At 33.1% G+C, this 16,549-nt stretch overlaps 1 protein-coding gene across 1 annotated transcript in view; it reads left to right on the top strand.

The window, feature by feature from the left end:
- LOC141514348 (myosin-8) overlaps window positions 1-16,549 on the top strand; it is a 51,434-nt gene that overhangs the window by 16,270 nt on the left and 18,615 nt on the right. The window contains exons 13-25 of the mRNA XM_074225114.1: window positions 183-301; window positions 392-541; window positions 623-793; window positions 1,940-2,249; window positions 2,356-2,423; window positions 4,889-4,976; window positions 5,062-5,179; window positions 5,946-6,069; window positions 6,162-6,298; window positions 12,517-12,772; window positions 15,095-15,337; window positions 15,789-15,965; window positions 16,054-16,199. Of these exons, the coding sequence (XP_074081215.1) occupies window positions 183-301; window positions 392-541; window positions 623-793; window positions 1,940-2,249; window positions 2,356-2,423; window positions 4,889-4,976; window positions 5,062-5,179; window positions 5,946-6,069; window positions 6,162-6,298; window positions 12,517-12,772; window positions 15,095-15,337; window positions 15,789-15,965; window positions 16,054-16,199 (2,107 nt within the window). The remainder of the gene's footprint in view (window positions 1-182; window positions 302-391; window positions 542-622; window positions 794-1,939; window positions 2,250-2,355; window positions 2,424-4,888; window positions 4,977-5,061; window positions 5,180-5,945; window positions 6,070-6,161; window positions 6,299-12,516; window positions 12,773-15,094; window positions 15,338-15,788; window positions 15,966-16,053; window positions 16,200-16,549) is intronic.

Here is a 16,549-nt window from a genome sequence, read left to right as displayed (position 1 = left end):
TTTGGCCAGTATATATCAGTTTAATGAAAATTTGTCTTGCTATTAAAGGGGTGGTATTTACACCCTAGCAAATGTTTTTGGTGGTCTAATAAAAAAAAGTTACTGTAAAAAAAAGACTTGATTGGTAGATTGAGAAGGTAGCAGGTATGATAATATAATTTTATTTCATCCTACTCCTACAGTTGCTGATAAGGCTGCCTATCTCCAAAATCTGAATTCTGCTGACCTCCTTAAAGCACTGTGCTACCCTAGAGTGAAGGTTGGCAATGAATATGTCACCAAAGGGCAGACAGTGCAGCAGGTGAATTGATTATTTAAATTTATCAGGAGAGACTGCCATATTCTTGACATTCCTTTAGTAGTTCCATGAATTAACTCTCTGTCTTTGAAGGTGCACAATGCTGTGGGTGCCTTGGCTAAAGCTGTCTATGAGAAGATGTTCCTGTGGATGGTCACTCGTATCAACCAGCAGCTGGACACCAAGCAGCCCAGGCAGTACTTCATTGGAGTCCTGGACATTGCTGGCTTCGAGATCTTTGATGTGAGCAGTCAAATTCTAAATATATCAGTCTACATCATAACTTGTTTCTCCAATCTCACTCAAAGTGTATGATTCATTCAGTTCAACAGCCTGGAGCAGCTGTGCATCAACTTCACCAATGAGAAACTGCAACAGTTTTTCAATCATCACATGTTTGTCCTGGAGCAAGAGGAATACAAGAAGGAAGGCATTGAGTGGGAGTTCATTGACTTTGGAATGGACCTGGCTGCCTGCATTGAGCTCATTGAAAAGGTGTGTTTGGCCTTTTATGAAAAGCGGTTTAATCAAAATTAACTTTGGTTTTCTTATATGTCTCTTCAAAGACAGCAATGCCCTTCTTGTTTATTATACTCCACCAGTTTTGAGATTGGGGCATTCAAAATACTGTATTTCATAATCTGGAAAGAACTTCCTTTCCCAACTCATACATAGAAATAATGAGAGGGAACACATTCTTAGGATAACTGACATGGGTCCTGTTTTAAAACACTCAAGAAAAAGTCAAGTAAATAGTTTTTTTTCTTGCCTACCTTCTTTGTTGTGATAAAGTGTATTATAATTTTCTCTAATATTTTCTTTCTTCCTTAATAATATCTCTTTTCTCTCAACATATTCAATTTTGATATATACATATCATGGAAAAAAATGTTGTCTTCTGTTGGGGTGTAGGGGGAAGGGAAGGGAGGGGAAAGGAAAAATTGTAAAATTCAAAACCTTGAAAAATTGATTGGTAGAAATTACTATTGTATATAATTGGAAAAATAAAATATTTATTTAAAAGGATATCACAATTTAAAGCAAATCTACTTCTGATTTTTTACCTTGAGTTTTTATAAATGACATGCCAGAAAAAAGTGTGGTCCCATTATTCTTCAAAATCACAGTCAGCCATACAGCTAGTCCATTCAGAATCAAGACACCAAGGAATAGAATTCAAATTATTTTAATTTTTTCACATAAATAACAAAGAAGTTTAGATATATAAAAGACATGTAATTATTGGGGTTATTTTAAATTTCATTGAAATTATACTATTACAGGACTTTCTGGATTGACAAAATGGATGCACTTATCTAAGAAAAATATTTTAAAATAAGTATTATTCAAAAACAAACTATGAAATTTAGACTCTACATATCATTTTGTCTTCTCTCTTTAGAAATAAAACTATTCATAATGTGATTGTCTTATAATATGGTGTTAGTGATGAAACTAGTGCACAATCTGAGTGACAACTCATATCAACATTTTTTCCTCAAATAAAGGCATTTTCTTGATCTGTGACATTAATTTGTTTAATTTAGGGTCTCTGTATAACCCAAAGAAATGACAATCAGATTAATATTTGCTTTTGAAAGAGAATGATTTAAAAACCCAATTCTCTCTTCTGTCTTTCAGCCATTGGGTATTTTCTCCATCCTAGAAGAGGAATGTATGTTCCCCAAAGCAACAGACACATCTTTCAAGAACAAACTGTATGATCAGCATCTTGGCAAGTCTAGTAACTTTCAGAAACCTAAGCCTACCAAAGGAAAGGGTGAAGCCCATTTCTCTCTGATACACTATGCTGGCACTGTAGACTACAACATTGCAGGCTGGCTAGACAAGAACAAGGACCCCCTGAATGAGACAGTGGTTGGGCTCTACCAGAAATCCTCAATGAAAACTTTGGCTTATCTCTTCTCTGCATATGCTGCAGCTGAAGCAGGTAATAACTGTAATATTTGTATAAACATATTGATTCCTATAGAATTTTCAAGTAATGTTCCAGAATCCAGATTCTATTTTAATTGATGTTTTTTTTTTTGTTTTAGATGGGGGAACAAAGAAAAGTTCCAAGAAGAAGGGTTCATCTTTCCAGACAGTGTCAGCTCTTTTCAGGGTATAGTGCAAACTTTCAATTTCAAGAAATGCTTTTAATTATTGAAATTTGGACAAATGTCTTTGATAATTAAAGTAGTGCTAATTTCTGATCCTACCCCTTAGGCATTAATTTTTGTGCTCAGAATCCTGAGAAATTAGGCAGTCCAGGAAACCTATCATACCTAGAATTGAGGGGCTATTTCTGTGTAGTTGAGGCAAGACTAGTTTAATATCCAGGAGAATTAAGTGAATTGAAGTCCTTTAGAAATGTACTCTTATGGAATAAGCAAATCCCAAACACCTTCAAATTAACCAATCATGAGTAAGCTAAGATAAAATTATGAAGTTTGTTGAATCATTTTGGTGTCCAGAAGGTGCCTTTATGAACTCATCTATTATATTAGCTGCTTTTGTCTACATGCCTCTTCTTCACTTATTCACTCTGACCAGACTATAGCATATATTTCCATTTCTTCCCCTGACCACACAATCACTACCCATCAAAACTAGGAGGAATCAAACACATTGACAAAAGTGTCAGTTGTAGCAGCAACAGCAGCAGAACTAGTATCTATCAATCATATAATATGCCAGGTCTTGCTAAGTGCTTTATAGAAGTTATCTCATTTGATCCAAAAAAATATACATTTCATTTAGTAGACTAATGGGCCAAGTCTAATAAGGTCAAATTTCATAGTGGAAAAGTCTTATCCTTGGAATGAAAAAAATCATCTCACAAGAACAACATGGGGGAATTTTGATGAAACAGGAATTTTTCTGAAAAAATATCTGGGGCTTTAATGGAATGAGGTTTATTATCAGTCAACATTTTAATTATTTGGCTGATTTTTTATAGCTAAAAAATTGCTACTGTAATCTTAGTTTGCAATGAGAGGCATGGTGTGCAGAATACCAGTAATAATAATTTTGATTACTCCAACCTGATGAGATGATAAGTGGAGCATAATTTTCAGATCTAGACACTATATTTTTAAATTTTATTTTTAATTTATGGAATAAAATAAAAATGTCTGTAATAGAAACCAAAAAAAGATAATTGCTACTGCAATTGCAAATCTACTGTCACAACTTATTATTCCTTTCAAATATACAAAATTATCATGAATTTTCCCCTCTCCCCCTACCCTAGGGATGACTACTGTTAGATCCCAAAGAGATAAATATATATGTACATTTATATGTAAAATTATTTACATATATACTTCCATTTATCAGTTTTTTTCTTGACACCACATTTTTAAAAAAAAATTGTTACTACTGTTCAGTTGTAGCCAACTCTCTGTGACCCCATTTGGGGTTTTCTTAGCAAAGATACTAGAATGCTTTGCCATTTCCTTCTCCAGCTCATTTTACAAGTGCAGAAACTGAGATAAGCAGGGTTAAATGTCCAGAATCACACAGCTAATAAGGGTTAAGGTCAAATCGAACTCAAGAAAATAAGGCTTCCTGACCCCAGGTCCAGCATTCTATTCAATGTACCACCTAGGTGTCCCAATTATATCCAAATGAGACCAATAAGTATTATACAGGGATAAAAGACCATGTCATGCAAGAACTGTTTGAAGACACTAGAGATATTTAACTCAGACAATCTGGGAAAGGGAGATGTGGGACAAAAGATAATGATGGGTCATGATAACTATTTTTTTTAGTATTTGGAAGCCTAGAATGTAGGAGGGTTAAACCTACTCTGTTTGACCCCAGAAGAGAAAATTAGGATAAAATGGTAGAAGTTGAAGAGAGGCCAATACAGGTTTGAAGCAAGAAAATTTCCAAAACCTTAGACCTATCAAAAATGAGGTAGATTCCTCTACCTTTCATTTCATTGAAAATCTTCAAGCAAAGGTTGAATGACTGTTTGTAGGAATGCTATAGAAGGAATAGATAAGATAAGGGGTGGGTTAAATAGCTTCTGAAATCTTGCCGAACATGAGATTCTGTGATACTGTGCATTAGGAATTCTTTTTTCTACCAGTCTTATAATGTTGGTGTGAGATAATGCAAAGGAATACTTTTTAAGTTCTATAAAATATGAAATTGTTACAGTATACTGATAGTGAGAGAGATAGGTCAAGACCTAAGTTGAAGTGCCACTTCTAACACATATTAGCAATGTGATAATGATGGTCACTAAAATTCAGACCATTTTCTAAGACATATAGGTTGTAGAACAATTGCTGAAGTACCTCTCTAAGATTTCCCAACAATAAGGAAATCAAAGGTTCAGACACTGAAATGATACCAGCATTCTTATCTCCTCAGCTGATCCAAACTGTTGCTTTCTATAAGAAGGTAGTTATTCATGAGGCTATTCATAAGGTTACTTGAAAAAGCATTTTTCTTACTGAAAGACTGATCTTTTGAAGACACTAGTTGAACAGGCATTGAAGACTCCTCTAACTCTGAAGTTCTTTGATTCTGATGTCAACTACATTCATGAAACCTTTGTATTCTGTCATCTAGGAGAATTTAAACAAGCTGATGACCAACCTGAGGAGCACTCACCCTCATTTCGTACGGTGTATCATTCCCAATGAAACCAAAACTCCTGGTAAGAAACTCTCAGATTAAAATACATGTTGACTATGAGTTCCTCATTTTACAAGACAGTAAACATATACAGCGATTTCTTTCAGGTGCCATGGAACATGAACTTGTCCTGCACCAACTGAGGTGTAATGGTGTACTAGAAGGTATCAGAATCTGTCGGAAAGGATTCCCAAGCCGAATCCTGTACGGTGATTTCAAACAGAGGTCAGTCTCTACCTAGTGCATTTCATTTAATTTGCATTTCTTTAATGCAATCCTTCAATATTTCACCATTGCAATGTTATAAAATAATGCACATATCATGTTTAATTGGTTGTATAAGTGAGCAAGCAAAATGTTGTATTTAACACTATTTGTAGATAGGAAATACGGATTAAACAGTGGAAGAGCAGGTTTTCCCAGGAAACAATGAAATTTCATGAAGGCAGAGTAGTGCAAAGAATATTGGATTTGGAGTCAAATGACATGGATTTGAATTCAAATTCTACTTTTTTTAAACTGTGTGACTTTGGACAAGTCACTCCCATTCTCTTATCCTCAGTTTTCCCATCTGTACAATGAGAGACCCTAAGTGTATCACTTAATTTCTGTTTGCCTCAGTTTCCTCCTCTGTAAAATGTGAATAGGAATAGTACCTAGCTCCTATAGTTATTGATAATATTAAATAAATTGGCACAGTGCCTGGCAGGTAGTAATCACCATATAAATATTAGCTGTTTATTACCCTGAACTACTCTTGATATTCTGTTATGTTCACCAAATTCATTCAGAAATATTTATTATCTGTCTTGAGCTCTGAAGCCAACTAGTCTACACTGCTAGGGTTATCAAGGTATATAACAAAGCCATTTGATTTATATTCCTATTTTTCTATTTGTGGAGGTTAATTAAATTAACAAATAACAAATTAACTACCTACTATACTAATATTTCTGTGGAGTTATAAGTTTCCAATTTTTTAATCCAACAGATACAAGGTTTTAAATGCAAGTGCTATTCCTGAAGGACAGTTTATTGATAGCAAGAAGGCTTCTGAGAAGCTTCTTGCATCTATTGATGTGGATCACACCCAGTATAAATTTGGTCACACCAAGGTATAAAAATTTTTTGAGGATGAAATAAATGATCTCTGCCATGTTTTAGCTTCCTGGGGAATAAAATTATTTGTGATCTTTTTTGTGTTAAGGTTTTCTTCAAAGCTGGTCTTCTGGGTCTCTTGGAAGAGATGAGAGATGACAAGCTAGCACAGATTATTACCCGAACTCAAGCCATGTGCAGAGGATTCCTTATGAGGGTAGAGTACCAGAAAATGTTGCAAAGAAGGTAACAATAATAATAATAATTATGTATCTGCTTTTGTTTCAATTCTCTTAGAGACAGAATTCCCGAATTTTAGCACTAGAAAAATAAGCATTAGAAAGTATTCTCTTGGTCTGGAGCTGTTATACTTGTACTTTTTTGTCATTTGTTCCAATTTCCTTCCTTAAGCAGAAATTCCTTAACTAATATTCTAAAAAGATTCTTCTTGGATGCTCCCAGTATGAAGAGGCTTTACAAAGCAGAGTATTTCATTCGCTTAGAGTCTTGTCCTATAAACACCACTTTCCCCACCAATCTATTCTATACATAATTCCCAGAAAAGTTTCTTGTGAAGAAAATCTTTATCAAGCTACAATTTCAGTTAGGAGCCTATTATGGTTTTCAATGATACTCATCAAATCCAAATTTCAGTTTGCAATCTTCAGAGTTCTTTAGTATGTCCTAACCAAGTCCTTTCCATTGCATTATTCATTCCTATTTCTGTATATTCCATTTCTCTCATCTAGCAGACTCTTTCAAAATAATTTCTTAAGTTCAGAAGAAGAATTAAATATAGGTCATATGTATACAATAAACTAATTCCACATAATTATTTTAGGTTAATTTTAATTTTTAATTTAGGTTTAATTTTAATTTTCAATTATCAATAAAGGAATTGAACCAAATCAACAAAGTATACTTATATGTTTTAATGTATCTATGAGTTCAATGCACTCTACTATGGTAGAGTATATCAAGGACTGATTAAAAAAAAGTACAAGTATAAAAGCTCCAGACCAAGAGAATACTTTATAATATTGACAGATCTTTTCTAATTTTCAGGTATTTCTTATCCTTCCTGCTTTATCATTCAATTTGATGTGATCTTTCTCTGTCTCTATCTTTGTTTTTGTCTGTTTCCATTTGTCTCTCTCTCTCTCTCTCTCTCTCTCTCTCTCCTCTGTGTGTATGTATCTTAATCTCTGTCTCCTTTGTCCCTCTGTTTCCCTCCTCTCATAGTATCTTGTTGTTTTATGAAATATTACTGCTTATTGTCTTCTACTGTCCTCTACAGGATTTTCCAAAGTTGGTAATCAAAACTTAAACTCCCCTTCATTACAATATCTTCCCACTTAACAAAATGATCAGATATTTTCTGTTGAGGAAGATTAATGGACTCTTTAGTTTTGTTTGTTGTTACACTTGTTTTTATATATATTAAAATTCCTTAGGGAATGCTGGCTAGTTTCTGATATATAATCCATTCTTTTTATTTATTTCCTATTTTTAAACAACATTAATAGGTTAATTAGAAACAGAAAGAGAATGAAAGAGAGGTATATTTTGCTATTTCCAAAGCAATGAAACCTAAGGGAATGATTTCCAGTCCCCCTCATTTTTATCCTTTGTTTTATAACTGAAATTTTAGGCAACAGATAATTCTTAATTTTGAAAATGTATTGCATTGTTCAAAATGTTGACTTTAGAGATGTTGGGATATTTTCATTTGTTTGCTTTAATGTAGTGTTTTTGACCACCGAAATTTGGGATAGTGGAATTTAGGGATAAGGGTATGAGTCTCAGATTAGCTACAGGACAGGAAATTTTTTAGTGTATGCAAATTACTTTGTGAATGAACATCAATCAGTAAATACTTTGTACTCAGTATTTAGCTAGAGCTCTGCCTCTTTACTTATTCATCCTCAGTTCTTTTAGTCAATTGTTTAATTTTTGCCTCGAGCTGAATTTTGATCTTGATAAATTGATCCCTCTTTTCTTCTGCATCAGCCAAGTTATCAGGTTCTTCTGGAGAAACCATAGCTAGATATTAAATTGTGGGTTTATATTTAAACATATTCTTTGAAGAGGAAAGAACTGATCTTGCTGAATTATAGCCTCAAGAAACTTATCTAATTCAGAAAACAGTATAAGATATGACTGCAGTCTTCAAGGACCTCTCAGTTGAGTTGAAGAGATAAAATTAACATGAAACAAGTAGAAAACACTAGAAGACACTATGCAATGAACTACTAATTAGTATGTTGCATTGCAGAGTTAAAAACATCAGAACTCCGGGCAGCTAGGTGGTACAGTGGATAGAGCACAGGCTCTGAAGTCAGGAGTACCTGAGTTAAAATTTGGCCTCAGGCACTTAATAATTACCTAGCTGTGTGGCCTTGGGCAAATCACTTAATCCCATTACCTTGCAAAAAACAAAAACAAAAACAAAACAAAACCATGAGAACTCAGTGGGGTTTCAGAATAATGAGGAAGGGATGTAACTGCTGTGTACCAGCTTAATTTATGAATGGCAATTTATAAACATTTCATGATTTTGATCCACATAGAAGGATCAAGAAAAACTCCATTTCCACACCCTACCTTCCACTCTCAAATCACAAACATTATTTTGAAAATTAGTTCCTATATTAAGAGTACTTAGTGGAGGAAATTGAATGGGAATAGAAAGGAATATACTTTTTTTTTCCTGCAGTACATGGCATTTACACAAAAATAGACCATGTACAAGGCATAAAAACCTAATGATCAATTGCAGAAAGTCAGAAATAGTGATTATATCTTTCTCAGATCATAATGCAATAAAAATCATATGCAATATTGGACAAGGGAGATATAGACCCAAAACTAATTGGAAACTAAATAACCTCATTTTAAAAAAATGGGTGGATCAAACCACAAATTATAGAAAGAATTAATTATTTCATCATAGATAACAACAGTAATGAAACAACATAGCAAAACCTATGAGATTCACTCAAAGCAGCTGTCAGGGGATATATTATATCTTTAAATGATAATGAATAAATTAGAGAAAGAGGAAATCAATGAACTAAATATGCAATTAAAAAAATTAGAGAAAGAACAAATTAAAACCCCCAATTAATACCAAATTAGAAATTCTAAAAATTAAAGGAGAAATTAATAAAATTGAAAGCAAAAAACTATTGAATTTATAAATAAAATCAAGAGTTGGTTTTATGAAAAAAACAATAAAAATGATAAACCTCTGGTCAATTTGATTTAAAAAAAGAAGACCAAATTGCTAGTATCATAAATGAAAAAGGTGAACTCACCACTAATGAGGAGGAAATTAAAGTAATAATTTGGAATTATTTTGCCCAACTCTATACCAATAAATTTGATGATCTAAGTGAAATGGACAAATATTTACAAAAATATAAGTTGCCAAAGTTAAATGAAGAGAGATTAAACAACCCTATCTCAGAAAAAGAAATTCAACAAGCCATCATTGAACTCCCTAAGAAAAAATCTCCAGAGCCTGATGATTCACAAGTGAATTCTATCAAACATTTAAGGAGCAATTGGTTCCAATTCTATATAAATTCTTTGGAAAAATAGGTGAAGCTGGAACTCTGCCTAACTCTTTCTATGACACCAATATGGTGCTGATACCTAAACCAGGAAGAGTTAAAACAGAGAAAGAAAATTATAGACCTATCTCCCTGATGAATATAGATGCAAAAATCTTAAATAAAATCTTAGCAAAATAATTGCAAGTTATCACTAAGATAATATATTATAATCAAATAGGATTTATCTCAGGATTGCAGGGTTGGTTCAATATTTAGAAAACTGTTAGTATAATTAGTAAAATCAATAACAAACCTATCAGAAATCATATGATTATATCAATAGATGCTGAAAAAGCTTTTGACAAAATACAGCATCCATTCCTACTAAAAACACTAGAGAGTATAGGAATAAATGGAATGTTCCTTAGAATAATAAGCAGTATCTATCTGAAAACATGAACAAGCATTATATTCAACAGGGATAGGCTAGAAGTATTCCTAATAAGATCAGGGGTGAAATAAGGGTGCCCATTATCACCACTACTATTCAATAATGCATTACAAATGTTAGCTTCAATAAGAGAAGAAAAAGAAATTGAAGGAATTAGAATTGGGAAGAAAGAGACAAAACTCTCACTCTTTGCAGATGACATGATGGTATACCTAGAGAATCCAAAAAAATCATCTAAAAAAACTACTGGAAACAATTATCAACTTTAGCAAAGTTGCAGGATATAAAATAAATCCTCACAAATCCTCAACTTTTCTATATATGACTAGCAAGATCCAGCAGGAAGAGCTAGGAAAAGAAATTCCATTCAAAGTAACCTCAGACAATATAAAATACCTGGGAGTCTATTTGCCAAGGCAAACTCAAAAACTTTTTGAAAATGATTGCAAAACACTTCTCACACAAATAAAATCAGATTTAAATAAGTGGGCAAACATCAACTATTCATGGATATGTCGAGCTAATACAATAAAAATGACAATTCTACCAAAACTAAACTGTTTAGTACCCTGCCTATCAAAATTCCAAAAAAATTACTTTAATGAATTAGAAACAGTTGTAAGTAAATTCATATGGAGAAAGAAAAAGTCAAGAATTTCCAGGGATTCAATGAAAAAAAAAGTACAAAAGAAGGTGGCTTAGTCCTACCAGATCTAAACTTATAAAACATCAGTCATTAAAACTACCTAGTAATGGCTAAAAAATAGAGTGGTGGACCAGTGGAATAGACTAGGTGCAAAAGCAGGAAATGATTATAGTAATCTGCTGTTAGATAAATCCTAAAAGTCCAGCTATTGGGATAAAAACTCTCTCTTTGATAAAAACTGCTGGGAAAATTGGAAGTTAGTATGGAAGAAACTTAGATTAGACCAACACCTCACACCCTATACCAAGATAAGATCCAAATGAATACAGGATTTAGACAAAAAAATATTATAAGCAAACTAGTAGAACAAGGAGTAGTTTATCTGTCAGATCTATGGAAAGAGAAGTAGTTTATGACCAAGGAAGAGATGGAGAACATCATTAAAAGCAAACTAGATAATTTTTATAATATTAAATTAAAAAGCTTTTGTACAGACAAAACCACTGTAACCAAAATCAAAAGAAATTCAATAAACTGGGAAACAATCTTTACAACTAGTATTTCTGACAAAGGACTCATTTCTAAAATATACAGAGAACTGAGTCAAATTTCAAAAAAAACAAGCCATTCCCAATTGACAAATGGTCAAAGGATATGCAAAGGCAATTTACAGATGAGGAAATCAAAATGATCCATAGTTATATGAAAAATTGCTATAAATCATTACTTATTGGAGAAATGCAAATTAAAAAATCTCTGGGGTACCACCTCACATCTCTCAGGCTGGCCAATATGACCAGAAAGGACAATGAACAATGTTGGAAGAGATATGGGAAATCTGGGGCATTAATACATTGTTGGTGGAACTGTGAACTCATCCAACCTTTCTGGAGAACAATTTGGAATATTCCCAAAGGGCAAGAAAAATGTGCATACCCTTTGATCCAGCAATACCATTACTGGGTCTATACCCTGAAGAGATTATGAAATAGAGCAAAAACATCACTTGTACAAAAATATTCATAGCGGCCCTGTTTGTGGTGGCAAAGAATTGGAAATCAAATAAATGTCCTTCAATTGGGGAATGGCTTAACAAACCGTGGTATATATGTATGTCATGGAACATTATTGTTATATTAGAAACCAGGAGGGATGGGAATTCAGGGAAACCTTGAGGGATTTCCATGAACTGATGCTGAGTGAGAAGAGCAGAACCAGAAAAACTCTGTACACCCTAACAGCAATGTGGGGTTGATGATCAACCTTGATGGACTTGCTCCTTCCATCAGTGTAACAGTCAGGGACAATTTGGGGCTGTCTGCAATGGAGAATACCATCTGTATCCGGAGAAAGAACTGATATCTTATTGTCTGATCTTGCTATCTCTTATTCTTTATGTTTCTTCCTTAAGGATAGGATTTCTCTCTCATCACATTCAATTTGGATAAATGTATACCATGGAAACAATGTAAAGAGTGGCAAATTGCCAAAAGAGTACTTAACATTGTACTTATATTCAAACTTGAATGTGCAGGTTGTTTTTACCAAAAATATCAAATTCTGGTTATTATTAAATAGATTCAAGAACACATTTTATGTAAAATTTGTATTCTTCAGAATTCATTAGCAAAGAAAACATTAATATAGACTTTATCTAAACTATAGAGAACTGACATTAATTAAAATAGGCAGATGTTGACAGTAATTCAGTTAAAAAACATCTAGCAGGGAAAGACACCTGTGCCCTGATATAGCAATGATAAAATATCCAGGAAAAAAAAGCTCAATTTGCTCTTTTGTTGTATTTCAGAGAAGCCCTCTTCTGCATCCAGTACAATGTCCGTGCTTTCATGAATGTTAAGCACTGGCCTTGGATGAAATTATTCTTTAAAATCAAGCCCCTTCTCAAGAGTGCTGAAACTGAAAAGGAGATGGCCACCATGAAAGAGGAATTTGAGAAAACAAAAGAAAGTCTTGCAAAGTCAGAAGCAAAAAGAAAGGAGCTGGAAGAAAAAATGGTATCTCTCTTGAAAGAGAAAAATGACCTACAGCTCCAAGTTCAATCAGTGAGTATTCAGCATTTAAATAAGAGGTTACTATTATTGAATGCATTCTAAAAGCAATGTTTCTATTAACTTACAATAGTAAGTAATGCCTTGAGTTGACAGAGTCACTTCTTTCTATAAAATACTCAAATGGAGTTTTTTTCATGACTTTTCATTCCTAGAATAAATTCAATCATTGGCACCTAGAATGTGATCTTTTTCAAATGTTTTTAGTCTTTCTGATAATGATTTTATTTTATTATTCTTATTTTCATCAGGGATACTAGCCTATAATAGGTACCTTTACTCTTTTTTTTGTACTATACACCTTTGACAGTCTAGTGAAGTCTATGGACCCCACATTAGAAAGTTTTTTTTAATGAAATGGACCCCATCTCAGAGAGGGGTAATATAAGTGGCATAGTGGAAAAAGTGCTGGGGCCAGAGTCAGGACTACCTGAGTCATATCTGGCTCAAACACTTACTAGTTGTGACTGAGCAAGTTGTGAATCTGAGCAAGTTGTGACTCTGAGCAAGTTGCCTAGCCTCTGCTTGCCTCAATATCCTTATGTAAAATGGGGATAATAAAAATTACCTCCCAAGGTTGTTGTGAAGATTAAATAGGATAATAATTGTAAAGTGCTTAGCACAGTGCCAAGCTCAAAGTAAGTTTTAGGAAAGTGTTAGCTTTTTTTAGATATATAAAATAAAGATACATAGAATTAAAAAAGAAATCAATTATATTTAAATGCAATTATTAATGCCTTAAAAATAATCAGATTAAGAATTCCTGGCAAAGTTACTTTCTCTACTTTCTCTACATGTTAACATGGTTAATAGAAAGTTCTTATTTTTCAAACAGCACACATAATAATGGAATTAACTGTACTTTGAAAGAATTAGTTTATAAATCCATTTATTTTTAATAAATGGGAGTTCAGTTATGGCTTTTTTGATTGATTTATTTAAATTCTCTTCTTCTCATTCTGTTAATCTAGGGATTTTATGTTTTCCTAAATATTGAGCCAATTCATTACTTTTTATTTGCATCTAATTGGACCAAATGTTTTCAAATCATTTCCTTTACTTCCTCATTTTTTTTGAATTTTTGTTTTTCATTTTAGTAATTTGGTTTTCTGCTCTCTTCTTATAAATTCATATTTTTTCAAAAATCCAGCTCCAAGTTTTACTTATCATTTCAGTAGATTTTTATTAAATCTTTTCTTTGATTTCTAGAATTTTCATTTTCATATAATGTAGAGGTTTTTAAATTTGCTTTTCTTATATTTTGTCTTTAGTTACATGCCCAATTCATTTATTTTTTTTTTACTTCTACTAATGAAAGGTTTTAGAGATAGAAATTTTTCCCTCAGGACAATTTTAACTTCTTCCCAAAGAGGTTGATAGACGTTATAGTGGACTTGTAGTCAAAAAAACCAGAATTCTAATTTTGTATGTATCATTTGTCTCTTTCTTGAATTTTGGAATGTGAGTCTGATGGTGGTATCACTGAATCAGGCAGTTTGCTAAATCCTTTCTCCAGAGATCCTTTAATGTTTGGGGTGCGCATAAGACGTAGGTATTGGTAGAGATGAGTAAAGAATGCTTTTCTCCCTTTGTTTTTGACATTTTAATGATGGTTATTTCTTTGCTATTTCTCAAACAAGATACTCTAACTCCTCACTCCAGGCCTTTCACTATCTGTCCCTCATGCCTGGAATACTCTTTTGGGCTTCTTGGCTTTCTCAGTCCACTGTCTATAAAAGACCTTTCCAGATTCCTCCTTAATACTAGTACCTTCCTTTTGGTATTTATTATCTCCATTTATCCTGTATTTATGTTGCATGTACATAGTTGTTAGCATGTTGTTCCCCCATTAGACTGTGAAATCTGTAAGGATAAGGACTTGTTTCGGTTTTCTTTGTATCCTCAAAGTTTACTAATAGATAGTAAAGACTTAAAAAAAAATATTTGTTGTCTTAACCTGAAATAGTAGTTATTATCTCAACAACAAGAAAGCAGAGGCAGTGAGGTTAAGGACTTTTAAGGAAACCCAGATAAAATATGCCTCCTAATAGATTTCATTACTTTTTTTTACCCTTAAAGACGATCATCCCAATATCTGTCTAAATCCTGTTTCCTAGGATGTATTAGCATTCTATATATAGACACAATTGCTATTCATATTTTAGAAATTTTTGAAACCAAAATAATAAAATTATCTATGCTTCTTTAAAATGGAAAATATTCATCATAATTTAGTAAGCATAACTTTTTCTCTTAAAATAACATGCTTAAGGTTTAAATCCCTAATGTAATAACTGAATGCATTTTTCTCTACAGGAAGCTGATAGCTTGGCTGATGCAGAGGAACGATGTGAGCAACTTATCAAGAACAAAATCCAGCTTGAGGCAAAAATCAAAGAATTGACTGAAAGAGCTGAAGATGAAGAAGAAGTAAATGCTGAACTGACAGCCAAGAAGAGGAAATTGGAGGATGAATGTTCAGAGCTCAAGAAAGACATTGATGACCTTGAGCTGACACTAGCCAAGGTTGAAAAGGAAAAACATGCTACAGAAAATAAGGTCTGAGTTACCGTCTTCATAGTTACATCATAAATATTTGGTATTTCTTGTACATTAACTCAAGAAAGGATGCATCTTCCCTTAGACAAAGTAGCATCCTATAAGGATGATACTCTTTTGGTAAGATTTTGTACAACCTAATTGAATGGCCTCCAGGGAGGTTTAAGGTATTGACTATTCTTGCTATTCATATCCTGGTTCCCTCCCACTCTCCTTCACTGCTGTTTAAATATCATGATCTCCCTCTGCTCATGATTGTCATTTTTATGGATGGTTCTACCTGTAAGTTTATGGTAAATCCTAGAGAATAAAACTTCAACTCTAACCTAAAAATAAATAAATATATATATATATATATGTATATAAAAATACTACTGATGTGTATATATATATATACATATATACAGTTAATGTATTTAATATCAAAAATAATTTCCCTCTACTTATAAAGGTAAAAAACCTCACAGAAGAGATGGCAGGATTGGATGAAACCATTGCTAAGCTTACTAAAGAAAAGAAAGCACTCCAAGAGGCCCAGCAACAAACCCTGGATGACCTGCAGGCAGAGGAGGACAAAGTGAACACACTCTCCAAAGCCAAAACCAAATTGGAACAACAAGTAGATGATGTAAGTCTCAAAATAACTTTCTTTCTGAAAGAGAAAACCAAAAAAGTGACCTTAATATTGAAAAACTGCTTGCATCTTTCTGGTTCAGCTTGAAGGGTCATTGGAGCAAGAAAAAAAGCTTCGCATGGACCTGGAGAGAGCAAAGCGAAAACTTGAGGGTGACCTGAAGCTAGCCCAAGAATCTACAATGGATATGGAAAATGACAAAGCACAGCTTGATGAAAAACTTAAAAAGTAAGCAGCTTTGAACACATCAAAAGAACAGAAATCACCCAATCATACACTAATTATAATGACTAAATGTAACCCAGAAAAAAAAGATAACAAAATAAACCTTTCTCCCTTCTTTGCAAAGTTAGCAATGAGGGCAGTGGAATATAGATGGGAACTGTAGGTGTGGAATATTGCAGATGTGATCAGATTAGTTTTATGTGAGAGTTTCACTGAATCGCTCTTTTTCCTTTTTTATTCTTGTTTGTAAAGGATGGCTTGGTGGGTAAGAAAGTAGGAAAAGTTAAAATTGGAAATAAAGTGATGTAAAAATCAAAAGATAGAAATATTTTCAAATAATTTTGTTTTAAGTA

Source organism: Macrotis lagotis, chromosome 2 (assembly GCF_037893015.1).
Source record: "Macrotis lagotis isolate mMagLag1 chromosome 2, bilby.v1.9.chrom.fasta, whole genome shotgun sequence".
Taxonomy (NCBI): Eukaryota; Metazoa; Chordata; class Mammalia; order Peramelemorphia; family Peramelidae; genus Macrotis; species Macrotis lagotis.
The sequence above is the reverse complement of the archived record's forward strand: the minus strand, read 5'-3'. Positions and strand labels throughout refer to the sequence as shown.